The sequence below is a fragment of the Pelophylax lessonae genome (genome assembly GCF_965119305.1).
Source record: "Pelophylax lessonae genome assembly, chromosome: 2".
Lineage (NCBI taxonomy): Eukaryota > Metazoa > Chordata > Amphibia > Anura > Ranidae > Pelophylax > Pelophylax lessonae.
The window spans coordinates 177365978-177384435 of record NC_138769.1 but is presented as its reverse complement, the minus strand read 5'-3'; the positions used below and the strand labels follow the sequence as shown (position 1 = coordinate 177384435).

General features: G+C 46.6%; 1 protein-coding gene across 1 annotated transcript in view; it reads right to left on the bottom strand.

Moving 5' to 3' along the window:
• The window catches only part of POLA1 (DNA polymerase alpha 1, catalytic subunit), a 1022539-nt gene that overhangs the window by 742579 nt on the left and 261502 nt on the right, over positions 1 to 18458 (bottom strand). Inside the window, exon 20 of the mRNA XM_082247055.1 lies at positions 1389 to 1564. Within this exon, the coding sequence (XP_082103181.1) occupies positions 1389 to 1564 (176 nt within the window). The remainder of the gene's footprint in view (positions 1 to 1388; positions 1565 to 18458) is intronic.

Sequence of the window (18458 nt, the reverse complement as noted above, 5' to 3'; positions counted from 1 at the left end):
GAGGGCCCCCAATCTGGATGGAGTACAGGGCTACCTTTGGACAGCATTATTTTCAATCTGAGGAGAGTGGAGTGTTATATGTACTAGCAGATTTAGATACACCAACTGAACCCAAACTCCAGCTTGCACTGCAGTTACACAAGCAGTTAAATATATTTTTTCTTTTGGGCTAAAGGTTTTACATATGTAAATAAAAGTTACCACTGACAAGGGTGCTTACAAAGTTCAACTTCCATCAACACATTTGCAAGAGAGCTTGTTCTGTTAAACAGTAGACTTACTAGCAGTACCACTTGCTGAAAGAAAAAATAAATAAAAGGATGGAAAGTATAAAAAAAAAAAAAAAAAAAAACTAAGGCAGCCACCACACCTAAGAGTTGGTATGTTATATGACATGACACTTAAAGCAACTAAGGGGTAGACAAAAAACACCCAGAAATTGAAGCTAGAGGCGCACAAGAAGAAGGGTAAACTGATCCAAACACACAGCAGAAACAGACAGGTAATGGCCCTGTGACCCTTTAAAAAGACTGATGCAAAATTGCTGTAAGGAATCCGAGAACCCCAACCTCTTAGGGTAATGGATGCAAGTAGGGAAGAGGGGAATAATTCCCTGAGGGTCGAAGTCCCGGAAGAACGGCAAATGACACCCCCCCCCCCCCCCAGCTGGGTGATCGGGAGAAATCTCATAGCATGAGCACCCTGTGAGGTGCTCATGCTCGGCAGGCACTGCGCTAGGGTGTTCAGGGCCCTAAGCAATATTGAGTAAGCTGGTGTGGGAGGAGTCATAGCCTCTTAGGGGCTTAGTTTACAATGTGCCTAGTGTTTATTTTTCCTGTAGGCATCAGAGAGATCAATGTGGCTTCTTTTTCAGGTTATGTGCCATAATGGACAAGAAAGAATGCACTTCCTTCCTTTAGTGGGAGAACAATTACCTTATGTGCAGCCATTTTTTTTTTGTTGTTTAGTTTTGTGTAGCATGGAGAAAGACTGGATGTTAGGGTTTTTAATAATACCTGGGACACAAGGGGGGAACTTTAAGCATAGCAGTAGAAGGCTGGACCCCAGATTAGTAATTGCCTTAGTATTAGTCTGGGGGTAAGCTATACGGTGGTGCATTTAACCTGGTACCTGAAATTCAGCTTCAAAACGAATGTCTTATTTATTTTGTTTTGGATATAGTATTGAAAGTGTTAAAGCCTTTGTCAGGTTTTATTTTTGTTAGCGCCCATACTAAAGAGATTTCCTCGACTTTCTGCCAGAACACAGTGGAAATTCGTAAAATTATATACATCTGTTTTTGGGGAGTAAATTACAATTACTAAAATAAAACAATTAAATGCCTTTTTAAAAGAGTGTAGTTTAAAATCTTAATGCCTTTTTCATACCTGTAAGCACTGCGAATGTTTTCTGGAGGGAATAAAAGACGTTCAGTTTTTAGTATATGATGGACCAATTCAGACAAGTGATAGCTTTTACACCGGATAAGCTCTTTTGCAGATATCTCAATGTCACAGATGATACGACCACAGGCTGCATTTTTTTCAGCAAAACCACTACGGCCCTATAAGTGAAAATACAGTGATTTTAGAAGAATAGCTATAAAGAAGTTTTAACCTGCAGCACAATAGTACATTCAAAAAAAAAAAAAGTTAAACCACAAAAAAAAAAAAAAAAAAGACATCCACATCTATTACTGTTTATGTAGCACTTCGGCACACTTTAAATGCCTGTAATCTATAAATGAAAGGTACTTCCTACCAAACCTTTGAGCAATGCCTTAAGGTTAACAAAATATTAAAGGCTCCATTTCCACTGCAACTGAGCTATGGCAGCAGTAGGAGGATATGTGGTGCGCAAAACTAAGTGTACAAAGTGTACACTTCATACATCGCAATGTACAGCAGCGTAACATGCAGCACTGCTGTATAGTGCCATGCAATTCAGCACGGTGTGCTGCAATACAGCAGCGTTGCATATTAGCGAAGCACTGGGCAGTGTGAATGGGACGCAATTATTTCCTATAAGTATTTTTTTTTATATATAGTTTGTGAGGTTGAAAAAAGACATCAATCCATCCAGTTCAACCTATGTGTGTGTTTGTTAGTACATTGTATACCCCTGTATGTTGTGGTCTTTAAGGTACCCATCTAATAGTTTTTTGAAACTATTGATGCTCCCTGCTGATACAACTGCTTGTGGAAGCGAATTCCACATCCTTACTGCTCTGACAGTGAAGAACCCCTTACGTATGTTAAGGTTAAACAGTTTTTCCTTTAGTTTTAGTAAGTGGCCACATATCTTATTGAATTCCCTTTCTCTAAAAAGTTTGTTCCTTATGCTAGGGTCCTCACCAGTACAGTATTTGTACATAGATATCATATCCCCCCTCAAGTGTCTCTTCTCCAGAGAGAAGAAGTTCAATGCTTGTAGTCTTTCCTCATAGCCGATGCCCTCCATTCCCCTAATTATTTTTGTTGCCCTTCTCTGGACTATCTCCAGTTCCAGCACATCCTTTCTGAGGACCGGTGCCCAGAACTGGACAGCATACTCCAGATGTGACCGGAGCAGAGTCTTGTAGAGTGGGAGAATAATCTCTATTTCTGGAGTGAATCCCCTTTTTTATACATGCCAGCATTCTGTTGGCTTTGCTTGCAGCGGCTTGGCATTGCATGCCACTGCCAAGCCTGTTGTCCACTAGGACCCCCATGTCCTTTTCCATCATCGATTCCCCCAGAGGTTTGCCCCCTAGTGAGTAGCTTGCTTTTGTGTTTGATGCCCAAGTGCATTACTTTACATTTTCAACATTAAACCTCATCTGCCATGTATTTGCCCACCCCATTATTACGTTCAGGTCAGCTTGTAAGATTTCCACATCCTGCATAGAAGATATTGGCATGCTTAGTTTAGCATCGTCCACAAATACCGAGATTGTGCTAGATATCCCCTCCTCTAGATCATTTATGAATAAATTAAACAAGATTGGTTCCAGGACAGAACCTTGGGGGGACCCCACTTTCCACAACCGCCCAATCCGAGTACTCCCCATTTATCACCACCCTCTGGACTCTCCCCTGGAGGCAGTTCTCTATCCAGGTACTCACCCTATGGTCCATACCTACATTCCTTAGTTTGTAAAGTAAGCGTTTGTGGGGAACGGTGTCAAAGGCCTTTGCAAAGTCCAGATACACCACATCCAGAGGCTTACCTTTATCTAGGTGACAGCTCACTTCATCGTAGAGGGTAATAGATTGGTTTGGCAAGAACAATTTTTCATGAATCCATGCTGATTACTACTAATACCGTTTTCATTACTAAAGTCTTGTATATGGTCCCTTAACACCCCCTCCAAAATTTTGCAGTCTACAGATGTTAGGCTGACCGGCCTATAGGTACCCGGGATATATCTCGGCCCTTTTTTAAATATTGGTACCACGTTGGCTTTTTTCCAATCAGCTGGCACTATACCCATCTGTAGACTATCCTTAAAGATCAGGAATAATGGTCTGACAATCACCTGGCTGAGTTCTTTAGGAACCCTCCAGTGCAAGCTATCCGATCCTGGTGATATTTATGTTAAGTTTCTCTAGTTTAGTTCTAAGTCTATCTTAGCCATGGTGGTACTTCCTGAGGTGTATCGTTTAGTTTAGCCTTACAAGCTGGGTTAGTGTAGCCCCCCCGATTCTTTTGTGAAGACTAAAGAGAAGAAATTATTTTAACACTTCCGCCTTTTCTCTGTCCTCTGTGGCCATATTTCCCTTGTTGTCTTTTATTGGGCCCATGTGTTTTGGCCTCGCTTTCTTACTGTTTTTATACTTAAAGAATTTCTTGGGGTTCTTTTTACGCTCTTCCGCTATATGTCTCTTGTGTTCTATTTTGGCCGCCTTGATTTCGTCTTTACATATCTTAATACACTCTTTGTAATGCTTGAATGCTGCCAATGACCCCTCAGTCTTGTATGTTTTGAAGGCCTTTTCTTTAGTATTAATATGCATTTTTATGTTGGAGTGTAGCCACCCAGGGTTTAGTTTTGCTCTTTGAAATGTATTTCCCTTTGGAATGCACTGGCCAATCCCTTTGTTTAGTATGCTCTTGAAGCACTCCCATTTTTCCTCCGTGTTCTTTGTTTCCAGGGTTCTATCCCATTTGATATTTTCTAGCAGAGAGCGCAGTTTTGGGAAATTAGCTCTTTTGAAATTCAGTGTCCTTATATTACCCTTGTGTTTCCTATTACTATGATAAATACTGAATCTAATTGACCTATGGTCACGGTTTCCTAAGTTGCCCCATATTTCTATATCCATGAGCAGGTCTGTATTGTTGGTAATCAGTAGGTCAAGTACTGCATTGTTTGTCGGTGCATTTACCATCTGACCCATGAAATTGTCCTGCAAAACATTTAGGAACTGCCGAGCCTTGGCTGAATGCGCGGTTCCTTCTGTCTAGTCTATATCTGGATAATTAAAGTCCCCCATTATAATGACATTTCCCATCCTTACTGCCAATCCTATCTGTAAAAGGAGGTTCGCCTCTCCCTCCTCCCTCTGGTATTTGTGGTGACAGAGTTTACAATGCAGTGAAACGTCTGCAACATAGGGGTTGATTTACTAAACGCAAATAATCTGTGCACTGCAAAGTTCAGTTTCTCCAGATCTGAGGAGAACATGCAAGGAAAATAAAAAAACTGAATTATTGTAAAATCTTACCTGTAAAATTCCTTTCTCTGAGTCCTCCGACAGTCGCCGCCTCTTCATATTCGTCACTAATGGGGTTATTGACCTTTGCTCCGTAGGAGTAGCTAGGCAACAGAATATATTAATATCAAAGCTTTTAGCATATCCCACCCCCAGGGGGTGGTCCCCTCAGTCCATACCTCCCTGCTTCCTGCATTTCCAACTCAGTTTCAGTAGCATAGCAGTAGAGTACATAAACAAACCCCAAAAGAGGGGCGGGGGCGGCGACTGTCGGAGGACTCAGAGAAAGGGATTTTACAAAAATTCAGTTTTCTCTTACGTCCTCCGACAGTCACCGCCTCTTCATATTCGTCACTAATGGGGACGTCCCATAGCAGTGTAGAAATGAGGGGTGGGAAAAAAAGCAGCCGCGCCTAAAGCAACACAGTACCCACATCAGAGAAAGGAACCTTACCAAAGTAAGAGAACCAACTGGGCAACAGGAAAACGTGCTCAACAGGAGCAACAACCCAGGAAAAAAAGAAGTAACCTAGGGGTAAAAACACCCCAACAGCCAAGGGCCCAAACAAGGGACCCTAAGGCACTGCCGCACTAAGAACTTTATGGCCAAAGGAAGCATCTGCCGATGCCTGAACATCCACTTTGTAAAATTTTGAGAAAGTGTGAACGGACGACCAAGTCGCCGCCTTACACACCTGGGCCACAGAAGCCTGATGACGATAGGCCCAAGACGTACTCAGAGACCTGGTAGAGTGCGCCTTCACAGGAAAAGGAGGAACCTTCCCCTTCAAAGCATAGGCTTGCACAATGGTCTGTCTGATCCATTTGGCGATGGTAGCAGCCGACGCCGCCATGCCCTAACGAGGTCCCTCAGGAAGGACAAAGAGAGAATCCGACTTGCGAAAGGATTTTGTCGATGACAGATAAACCCTGATCGCCCTAACATCCAAGGAATGCAAAGCCACCTCCTTCAGATGCTTAGGCTTCGCGCAAAGCGAAGGCAGAACAATATCCTCATTGAGGTGAAATTCCAAGATCCTCTTCGGAAGAAAAGACGGGTTAGGGCGCAAGACCACCTTATCCAAGTGAATCACCAAATACGGTGATTTGCAGGACAAGACTGCCAGCTCCGACACCCTGCGAGCCGAAGTGATCGCTACCAAGAAGGCAACCTTCTTGGACAACAGAGGCAACGAGATCTCCCTGATATTTTCAAAAGGAGCATGTTGCAACACGGACAGAACAAGGTTCAAATCCCATGGAGGCAAAGGCTCCCTCCTAGGAAAGTGACCAAATGTCGCACCCCTTGAACAAAGGTGCTAACCAAAGAGTTAGACGCCACAGGGCGTTGAAAGAGAACGGCCAGCGCAGAAATCTGACCCTTAACAGAAATCTGACCCTTAATCGTGGCCAACGCCAAACGCTGGTCCACGCCCGTTTGAAGGAAAACCAACACTCTCGACACCGAGTACGAGCGAGGGGAATACCCCCTGGACTCACACCAGGCAAAGTAAGCCTTCCAAGTACGGTAGTAAATCTTCCCCGAAGAGGCCTTCCTAGCCTTGATCAAAGTGGGAATGACCTCAGGGGAAAGACCCCTATCCTTCAGGACCTGGCTTTCAACAGCCAGGCCGTTAAAGCCAGCGACTGTAAAGCAGGATGGAATATCGGTCCTTGAGACATGAGATCTTCTCGAAGTAGCAGACGCCTCGGAGCGTCGACCGCCAGATTCACGAGGTCTGCGTACCAAGATCGGCGAGGCCAGTCCGGTGCCACCAGAATCACCATGTGCGGTTCCGAGGCCAACCTGCGAAGGAGCCTGGACAGCAGCTGAATCGGTGGAAAGGCATACATCAGGCGATACTGATGCCAGGGCGCCATTAACGCGTCTGAGGCGTCTGTCCGAGGATCGCGCGTCCTTGCCACGAACCTTTCCACCTTGTTGTTTAGACGAGACGCGAACAGGTCCACATCTGGGGACCCCCACTTCGCGCACAGCATCTGAAAAACTTCCGGGTGAAGGGACCATTCTCCCTGGTCCAGGGTCTGGCGACTCAGATAATCCGCCTGCCAGTTCTCCACCCCCCGAATGTGAACTGCAGATATCGCCGGGACGTGCGTCTCGGCCCAAGACAGAATGTCGGCTACTTCCCGAGCCGCCCGGGCACTCCTGGTGCCCCCTTGGTGGTTGATGTAGGCCACCGCTGTGGCATTGTCCGTCTGTACCGGAACTGGACGGCCCTGAAGCCTGTCCGTCCAACGCAGAAGACAGAGTTATCGCTCGCAATTCCAGAATGTTGATAGGAAGGGAGGATTCCTCCTCCGACCAAGTTCCCTGGGCGGACAGAACGCCCAGAACACCACCCCAGCCCGACAGGCTGGCATCCGTGGTGATCACCGTCCACGACAAAGGACGAAAGGACTTGCCCCCGACACCGCCGGGGACTGGAGCCAACACAAAAGACCCCTTCGGGTGAGATGGCTCAATGAAAGCCGCAGATCCAGAGATTGCGGACGCCCGTCCCACTTGGCCAGGACCTCCGCCTGAAGCTCCCGTGTGTGAAACTGGGCAAAGGGAATCGCCTCAAAGGCCGAAACCATCAATCCCAGACACCTCATACACGTCCGGAGGGACGAGCAATGATTGTCCCTGAGGGACCTGACTTCGCACTGAAGTGTCCGAAGCTTGTCTTCCGGCAGGAAGACCTTCACTTGAGTCCAGAATCATCCCCAGGTAGGGAAGACGAACCGACGGACACAACGTTGACTTTGGAAAATTTATCATCCAGCCGAATTCCTGCAGAGTCTGCATCGTGATGGACAGGTCGTTCACCAGGCCCTGACTGGTCGCGGACCGAATCAGGATATCGTCCAGATACCCCAGGACAGAAATGCCCTGGGCCCTCAATAAGGCCAGAACCGGCGCAAGCACCTTGGTGAAAACCCGCGGAGCCGAAGCGAGACCAAAGGGCAACGCCACGAATTGATAATGATCCTCCGCAATGGCAAATCGAAGGTACCTCTGGTGACCCTCGAAAATGGGGATGTGAAGGTATGCATCCTTCAAGTCGATGGAGGCCATGAATTCCCCCGGAACCAGGGCAGCCACCACTGATCGCAGGGATTCCATGCGGAACTTGCGAACCCGCACAAAGCGGTTCAGAGCTTTCAAGTCCAGAATCGGTGCTCCTTTCTGGGCACAGTGAACAGATTGGAATAGAACCCCCCAAAATCTGTCCCGATGAGGCACCGGAACCACCACTCCCTGGGCCCGCAGGTCCCGCACCGCCAGGTGCAGATCCTGCAAGCGCTCCGGAGTCAGCTGAAGGCTTGAGGGAAAAATCTGCCCGCCGGCCGAGAGAGAAACTCGATCTTGTATCCAGATCGAACGATTTCCTGAACCCACCTGTCCCGAACGCGGTCCAGCCAGGGTCGAAGAAAACCGAGCAAACGTCCCCCCACCCCAGAAACGGGTGAGGGCGCCCCTTCAGGCCGCATTGTTATGGGCAGCGGATCCGGACTGGCCGGACTTCTGTTTACCCGTCCACGGCTTCTTCTGGGATCCTTGGCCTTTGAAGGGCTTACCCTTATAGTGCGACGGAAAGGCACGAAAGGACCCCTGAGAGGGCCTAAACGAGGCATTCTTCTTACCACGAAAAAACTTATTCTTGTGAGATTGGGGCAAGAGAGTGCTCTTACCCCCAGAAATACCCTTTATCAGGGTATCCAAAGAATCGCCAAAAAGGCGAGAACCCGCGTAGGGCAAATTAGCTAAAGTCTTGCGGGAAGATTGGTCAACAGACCAACATTTGAGCCATATCAGGCGACGGTTCAAGACCGCCACACTAGAAAGACGCGCAGCCAAAGGGACTAAATCCAAGTCCACATCACACAAATACATGACACCCTGATGAATCTGATCCACCATAGCCAAAGTTGTCGGCGGGGCAGAGTCCACCACCAGAGTGCGCCTGAGCACCTGCGTCCAATCCGCAATAGCCTGGGCTGCCATAATGGAAGCAAAAAAAGGGGCTTCAGCATAGAGCCAGCAACCGTATAAGCATGACGGGCCAGAGATTACAACCTCCTGTCCGTCGGGTCTGGGAACACCGGGGTATCCTCAGCAGGGATCGCAGTGCATTTATTCAAAATCGCCACCGCGTGATCCACCTGAGGCGGCACACACCAACGCTCATCAGTAGCTGGTGTAAAGGGATAACGCAGCTTGAACCTACTCGGCACAGCAAAAGGCTTCTTTAAATTGCGCCATTGCTCATCAACCGCGCGTTGAAATTCCGTAGAGCAAGGAAAAACCTGCGATGTTTTGCGTTTCCTTTTGTGTCCCATAAGAGGACATCAAAGCAGGAGGACATGGTTCATCCTGCAAATGCAGCGTTTGTTTGATAGAAGCAACCAGCTCATCCATGAGTGCGAGCTCTTCAGACGAGCCAGGGGGAGAATTATCAACCCCTTCCACCTCAGCCACCCGTCAGACCCCACAAGGTCTAGGGATGAGTGAGACCCTGAGAAGGGCACTCCAGCCATAGCAGCCCCATCGCCCTCTAAATCAGAGGAAATAGACACCCTGGGCCGTTTTGTGGATCGATCAGCCACCAGCATCTGCACTTGAGCAGCTAAGTTTTCCACAATAGTGGCCAGATCAGCCCCCTCAGGGGAAGCAGCAGCCCCTTGGCCCCCCACCAAGGTGGGAGGAAACTTGCAATCCTGAGAATCCATGCCCCAGCAAAATAAGAAATAAAGGGGTACTGCCCCTTTAAGATCGCGGCGAGCGTAGCCCACCGCACCCACTGAATACACCGACCCCCATAGGGACAAGAAACTGGGCAAGGAATACAGGAAAAAAGGAAATATAAAAACCTGGAGAGAACACACAGGCTGCTGCACCGATCGCTGTCCCAGAGCAAAAGGAAGTGATGCAAGACTGACCGCCCCCTATGAAGCCTATGCAAGGCTACACAAACATGGCCGCTCGGCTGAGGAATTCTTGGGCAAATAGAACATGGCGCCGACATGTGGCCTGATCGATCGCCGCTCAAAATGGCGGCGTTTGGCGCCAAAAACGCCGTACAGTACCTCACAGGACCTGCCACCATGATTTTGCCTCAAAAAAATGGCGGATCGCCGAAGCGATCACCGCACAGCATGCCTAAAATCTGACTGCTTCACTATGACACCCAGCAGAGCGGGAGAGCCCCCCCCCCCTTCGCCCACACACAGGCAGCAAGTCCACACAGGAACTGACAGGGAGCACAGCAGCCACACAGACATGCAGGGTCACACAGTCCCAGACTGACACCCAAATAGACAGGTCCCCACATAGAGTTACACTTACCAGTCCGGATGGCGTGGGGAGCCTGCTCCAGCGACCAAACCGCTGCACTGAGGACAGGGAGTGTCGCAAGCATGACGCAGCGGAACTGCGGTGCGAAACCGCAATGGCGTCCAGTGAGGTAGCCACCTCACCGATAGCATCCCTGCAGCGAACAGGGATGGGTCGTTCAATGTGCCAGGGCAAAACCTAAGCTGAACGCTCGATGGCAGGCTGGGAAGCCCCTGGCCCTGAGCCCTGGGATTCAGGGTGGCCAGACTGAGACCCAGCTCCGCACGATCATCTTCATCAGAAGAAACTAAACTAAGGCTGAAAATAAACAGCTAAGTAAAAGAAAGAGAAAACACTTCAAATAAAATCAAAAAGAGAAAAGAAGCTGAGACTAAGAGCCCCAGCACAGGAACAGCCCAACCTACTCCTGAGCTAGGCATTAGAAACTGAGTTGGAAATGCAGGAAGCAGGGAGGTATGGACTGAGGGGACCACCCCCTGGGGGTGGGATATGCTAAAAGCTTTGATATTAATATATTCTGTTGCCTAGCTACTCCTACGGAGCAAAGGTCAATAACCCCATTAGTGACGAATATGAAGAGGCGGCGACTGTCGGAGGACGTAAGAGAAATAAGGATTTCTCCGATGTTCATTGACGGACACAGCTCCCGATTCTTCTTAACCATTGGGTTATGCTGCCACCTACAGGAGGAAAATAGGCATGAAAAAGCTTGACTACGCCTATGGGCAGTCCCAGAGGGTATACACCCACACTCAGCTATAGGCACTCTGTTTTGTTACAAGCCAACTCCAGAGGGGTGGGTGCGGTGTCCGTCAACGAACATCAGAGAAATGGATTTTACAGCAAGTCAAAAATTCAATTTTCTCTTTCATTCATTGACAGACACAGCTCCTAATTCTTCTTAACCATTGGGACGTCCCAAACATGTTAAAGACCAGGGGTGGGAAAAACGCAGAAAGAAAAAAATTCCCAAGGCTAACCATAGCCAACCAGGTAACATGGAGCTAAACCATAACAACTGGAGCTCACCGGAGAAAAACAATACACCTCAAAGAGGACCAGGTGGTCCTCTAAACAGCAGCCTGCAACCCCCCCATTTGAGGCAAGCCAAGATCCGAGGCCCCAAAAAAGGAGCGAATGAGAACCCCGAAAGATTCACCACGCCAACATACCGGAATCCCTGGCTGCCTCGATCCTGGACAGGAGTCTTGGCAGAAGTTTGAGAGGGGGAAAGGCATAAATCAGATGATACTGACACCAAGGAGCCACTAATGCGTCTGCAGGCAGAGCATCTCAAGACCATGTCACAAACCTCTGTACCTTCCACGGAATGTGTACAGCACAGAGGGATGTAACGATCGTTCTGCCCACCTTAGAATGCCGGACACGTTCTGATCCGCCAGGACACTTCTTGTTCCCTCATGTTGATTGACATAGGCCACGGCCGTGGCATTGTCTGACTGAATTCGTACCGGACACCCCTGAAGATGAATTGTCCAATGAGCCAAAGTCTGATCACTCGGAGTTCCAGTACATTGATCTGCAGTCTGGACAACGGTTTTGTGGACAGAATAAGAGCAGACTTCTGAAGGTTCAGAATCAAACCAAACTCCCTCAGAAATTGTAGAGCAATCTCCAAGGCGTCCATCAGAGCAGTTCCAGGTACCACAATACTGCAATCCCCTGCTGACGCAACAAGAGAGAGGGGGTGAGGGGGTGAGGGGGTGAGGGGGGGGAGAGAGAGGGGGTAGAAATCCTGGAGGGACCTAGCACCCCAGGGAGTACCCGCGCCCTACACTGCATCCAGGGAAAGAGAAGGGGGACCTTACTGATCCAGCAACGTGTGCAGGTAACACTCCCAAGACTGGAACGTCCTCGTCCCCGAAGTGGGGGAGCTGACGACCAGAAGGAACAATGCAACTCAGGCAGAGACCCAGTCGTAAGCAACCTTGTGAGACGTTTAACTCGCAGGCCAGCCCCTGTCCAGTGGGGTTATGTCACAGCCGACCAAGCGCAGAGCTTTGGTCTGCACACACTCACTGGCCAGGCTAAGGGGACCACTAGAACCTCATAGTCCAGCGAGTCTCCCAGCAGGAAAAGCAAAAATGCCAGGACCTAGGGAGCTGCAGGCATCATTCAGATATCCGCACTTAAAGCCCAGGACGTCATATGACGTACTGCAGTATGGAAGTGGTTAACCACTCCCCACCCGCCATATAGCAGAATGACGGCCGCAAAGTGGTTAAGTTATACTGACTGGGCGTCAAATGACGTCCAGCAGGATAAGCAGCTTGCGCTGCGCAGATCGGCGATCGGTAGTGCAGTGTGTCACTCTGAAACACCGCATCTCCGATCCCGGTAAAGAGCGTATGATGTAGGCTCTTTACCAAGTGATCAGCTGTGACCAATCACAGCTGGTCACATCATAACCAGGAAGTGTAGTTTATCGGCTATCCTGCATTCGCGCTGACCAGTCGCAAGTAGAGGAGAGCTTGCTCTGATTGCCAGTAACCAGCGCTTTGATTATCTGTGCAGACCCACCAGGGATGCCCACTAGAACCCACCAGGGATGCCAACCCATGGCCACCAGGGATGCCAATCAGTGCCCATTAGTAATTCATGTCAGTGCAACCCATCAGTGCTGCCTAGCAGTGAGCCATCAATGGTGCGTATCAGTGCTGCCTATCAGTGCTACATATTAGTGACCATCAGTCCCGCATCAGTGTCCCTCAGTGCAGCCTCATATCAGTACTCATCAGTGCAGGAGAAAACTTACTTATTTACAAAATTGTTAAACAGAGAATTTTTTTTTCAGAAAAAACCCAGAGGTGATCAAAAATACCACCAAAAGAAAGCATTATTTGTAAGAAAAAAAATGATAACTCTTGTTTGGGTACAGCGGTGCATGACCGTGCAATTATTCAAAATGTGACAGCGCTAAAAGCTGAAAACTGGCCTGGGCAGGAAGGGGGGTGAAAGTGCCCTGTATTGAAGTTGTTAAGCACAAGTGAGAGCTATGCACTGAGGTGCCTCATCCGGTTCACCACTTGGACGAGGTGATTCAGGGGTTCATGCTATCAGCAGCCATGGTCTCAACATATTTAATATGAATCATTCCAAGGTCTTACATGACCCAATGTGATCCTGCATATTTATAGTTCCTGTATAGTGGAGCTGGCTCTGGAGCCCTTTATTTTTCAAGCCTTTTTTTAATTTGCACTAGCATATCTGTGACTATTACTGGACTGCTACACCTGCTGAGTTGATTCCACAGCCATATGGACTTCTATTGTGTGATGGATAGATTTTTCACAGTTTTTTCATCTATATTTAAAGATTGAAGGCAACTTACCGGTTACATGCACTTTGGAATGAATGAGGGCCCGTATGAATGCTTTGTATGTGGTAATGTCAGTGTGGTTTTATAGGTGTCTGGGTACTTATTCTGTTTCCGTGTGTACATACTTTTTTCATTAAAGATTCACGATTTGCAATTTACACCGTGGTGGGTCCTCCTTTACAACTTCTTCCCCTTTGAGCCCCTTTCTGGGCCACCTTTGGGGTTTTTTTCTTCGTCTAGAGTGTGTGCCCCAGTTGTGGAGATACCCCTTCCTACTGAGGATGAATAGGTGATTTTTGCAGTCCTTATATTGTCATAACATTTAGATGGTAAGGCTACTGTGTGTTTTCACGTATTTCTGATTTGTTTTACAAGCTGATCGCTTACAATTAAAGTGATTGTAAAAAAAATAAAATAAAAAAAAAAATGGATTTTTGTAAAATCTTACCGTAAAATCCTTTTCTCTTAGCTCATTGACAGACGTAGTCCTCGGTGATACAGCACCTTCGGGTTATGTTGCCTCCACAGGAGTAGAGAGGTTTGCTCGTGGTAGGTGGACCAAAAAAGTGTGCCACATCCCTAAATACAATAACAAAGGAATATTCCCCTAGGTTTGGGATTTATTGGGGATGACTGGAACACCTTAATGGCTGGCTACTTGGCCGAATATGAACACAAAGAGTTCATTGAAACTGAACTAGCCTCTCTGTTGTTCCAACTATCCAAACTGCTTGAGAAAAAATCAACATTTTTCTGGCATTGTAAATCCTTTCAGGATCATATCATAGAGGGTGTCAGCCCATTTGGCCTAAGGATCCAGGTGTTCCCCTCGTTAGAGGATATAACGCCTGCTTTCAAGGCCAGGTGGGAGGACACCCTACAAACCTGTTCAGGAGCTCTAATGGGGCTCCTCATTGAGGAGTACTCATCAAGAGCCAAAAAATTGGACACGGACATTGCTCAAACCTGTGAAAAAATAAAAAAATTTAAAACTCACAAAACCTACATCGAACGTGAGAAAAAACTGAAGGATCACTTAGATACCTTTAACAAAAACATCTTAATGAAAAAACAAAAAATTCTTAACAGAAGCAAAACCATTTCCCAACAAGGTAGAGCATATCTATGGGCACAAAATAGAAACACAAATTTCAGTTTCAAAAAGGATGACCTCTCTATGCCTACTCAAAAAGACATATCTACTAGCAAAACGGTCAAAACAAGTGACCGCACCAAGCGTCCATATCAGGACGAGCTAGCTTTTCAACAGCAAACAAAAAAGTCAAACTTACCTTCCAATAAAAAAGAGAATATTTCCCTATTTCCTGCACACACTAAATCACGAGAAGTCCTACCTCCGACACTACAGCAATCTCAGGATCCAACTATCCCACCTCCCCCAATCAACACTTCCACTAATATTGATTTACAGGATTTTGCTTTTTTAGACCTGGTTCACCAGCGAGCACTTCATCTTACACCCACCACGAATGTCACACCCCCATCCCAAAATCCAACACCATCACTTTAGATCACACCCCTTCCTTGGTGCAGGACTTTTCTATTATTAATTTATCTCACCATACCCTCACTCAAGCAGAAACAGAGATCCTTCAAATGGGTCTCAGCTTCTGCCCCACATCAAATACAAATAAATTTGAGGTCATAAAAGACCTACATCTGTTTGCACGAAAATTAAATCTCAAACTATTATTTCATAAAGAAAACACCAAAAATATATCAAAAGACCCTGCCCTGGATATTCTAATCTCCCTGCTAGAGGAAAATGAAAACCTAATTGACCGTGTCGATATTGACTCATTATTGTCAGGCGTAACTTCTGATACAATAAAGGACAACAAAAGTTCCACAAGTTTAAAAAAGAAATCAGATATTTATCCCCCCATCCAAAACCAAAACATTAATACATTTCTGAAGATTGTCACCAGTGAAATTGAGAAAATGAAAATTGACTGCACCCCCCATGCCAATATTTCCCCCTCACATCGGGAAGCTATTAATAAACTCTCTGACAATAAAAAAATAGTTATTAAACAGGCTGACAAGGGGGGCAATATTGTCATAATGGATGATACACAGTATGTTCAGATGTGTACCCAGATCCTCAATAACATCAACTGGTACAGACGCATCACCCCCACCATTGTGGCTAAATTCTATCAGGAGTTCTACCTCTTAACAGACCAAGCTTATTTAAATAACATTATTACCAAGCATACGTGGGACTTTATTCGTACCAAATTCCCTAAAATACCAACGTTCTATGGACTTCCCAAAGTCCATAAGAACCCCACTAACCCCCCTGGTAGACCCATCATATCAGGGAGAGGGTCTATATCTGAAAATGCCAGTCGCTTGGTGGATAATTATTTACAACCTTTCGTACAGGATTTACCATCCTTCACGAAGGACACGATTCATTTTTTGAGCAAGGTTGAGGGCTTTCCTGTTTCTTCCATGGCAACACTTGTCACCATTGACGTTGAAGCTTTATATAGCTCCATACCCCATGCAAAAGGTATGGCCGCTATCCAACACATTATTTCGCAGAAGGTACAGAGTGATGCTTATAGTGAATTTATACTTAGCCTCTTACGGTTTATTCTTACACATAATATCTTTATGTTCAATGGCTCCCACTACCTCCAGGTGCAGGGCGTAGCGATGGGCACTTGTTGTGCCCCATCCTACGCCAATCTGTACCTGGGGGAGTGGGAGACTTCCTTCCTAGACGATGAGGCCATGTCAATATATACGGACCACATTCTTATGTGGACCCGTTATATAGATGACGTGTTCCTCATCTGGGAGGGTCCCCTTGAACTATTATATACTTGCCTGGAAAGAATGAACAGGAACGAGTTCAACCTGCTCTTCACAATGAATCTGGACCCTAACCGCGTGACGTTTTTGGACGTTGAGATTTTTAGAGGAGAAGATGGTACCCTGCACAGTGGACTCTATCGTAAGCCCACGGCAGGGAATACCATCCTCCATGGCTCTAGCTTCCACCCTGAGCCACTAATCCGATCGATACCAACAAGCCAATATCTTCGCTTAAGGCGTAATTGCAGTGACCTGCAAACTTTCCAACTCGCTGCAAACGATCTACGTGAAAGATTGACACGAAGAGGGTTCTCAAATATGTCTCTCAAAAAGGCATATAAGAGGGCCCTCTTAAGTGATAGACGGGAACTTCTTAATCCTTCCAAGGATAAGAAAACCAATGATAGTAATAACATCAGGATAATCACCCCTTATATGTACCAACATAATAAGATCAAAAAAATAGTGACCAAACACTGGCACTTATTAACTTCCGATCCTATTCTAGGACAATACCTTTCCAACACACCAGGTTTTACCTACAAAAGAGCTCCGGCCCTCCGTGACAAGCTTGTCCGGAGTGAATTTAACAGTAGTGATATGACATGTTGCAAATATAAGGGTACCTATATATGTGGTTCATGCCACTATTGTGGCTTTATGTTGACACAAAAATTTCCCAATCTACCGAATGGTCAAATTTTTAAAGCGCGACACTTTGCAAATTGTCGCACGATCGGTGTCATTTATATACTCCTATGTACATGCGGATGCTTCTACATAGGAAAAACAAAACAGGAGTTCTGGCGACGCGCGTACCGTCACATTCTTAGCATGCGCAAGCCAGACCCTGAACTCCCTCTTGGACGCCACGTGAGTCTGGTCCATGGAGGCAAATTCCCTAGGATTAAATTCCTAATATTGGATCGTGTCCACCCTAGCCCCAGGGGAGGAGACTGGAACAAAAGTCTCCTCCAGCTGGAGTTGAGGTGGATACATTCCTTAAAAGCCACTGAACCCCCAGGTTTGAATGGAACCCTGTCATTCAAGCCATTTCTGGAGGGTTTCACTTCAGGTGGAATGGAAAAGTAAAAACAAAAATAGATGCATTATACATCTGTCTGTATTTTATATGATGCATATCTTTCCATATATATGTACCTCCCCTCTAATATTCAATGTCGATTATGTCTACTATTATACCATCTTGTTCACACAGATTTGTAAAGGAGTAATTAATCATAGGCTGTGTCCCCCTATATGTTAAATGTCCACCGCACATAATCCTTACATAGATTTTATTTTCAAGTCTATGATAAATTCCCATTCGAAATAATCATCCTTTTCCTTTTAACATCATTTGGGCTTTATTTGGCGAGATAATCACCATAATGCCTTAATAGCTTTACAATTTTTATGTATTACTCAATATACTCGTTCTCTCTGTCTTCCTGGTTTCTATGGTAACCCTGGCACGGGTGAGACAGACCGCCGTATTGGCGCTCGCTGTCTCTGGTCGGCCCTGCCCATTGCAGCTCTCTGCAGACATGGGCGGGCCCGGCCACTCGTAAACCGGATGTGGTTATCCACTTCCGGTTACGTGACCCGTGCCGGTGGAACGCGGACGCCATTTCCGTTTCCGCCGGCGCGATGACGCATATTATGCGCATTCTCGGCGGCGGGGCTGTTCCTGGCGTCCGCTGTCCAGGAAGCCCCGTTAGGCAGAGCACCAGCTGTGGACAATGGGACCTAATTAAGGTAATATTTAAATCCATATACCTCCCTTGCAATCTTCACATCTTTCTGACCACGCTGGTCGATCCTCATATGTGTTACCTGCTGCCCAAGACCATACAGGTAATTGGCTATTTTTTTATATATTATGACAGGACACACTGGATTTCATCTACGATGACCCAGATGCCCTGCAAATCCTTTGGAGATCTCTAGTGACTCCTAAACTAACTAACATATTCCCTATATGCTATATTTCTCCCCTTAGTTGGTCCATATTGTCTACTTCTTGGTGTCTCGGCCTTTTGCTTTGGGACTTCAGGTTCCCACACCTACTAGGAGACAGAAGACCTATAATAAGATCCTTTCCATGATACAGTCCATTATACTGGTCATTTTTTGACCCATGGGATACACAAATATCTAGGACGGTGGACTTACATATGTGGAAGACCAGCTTGTTTTTAATCACCCTACAGGC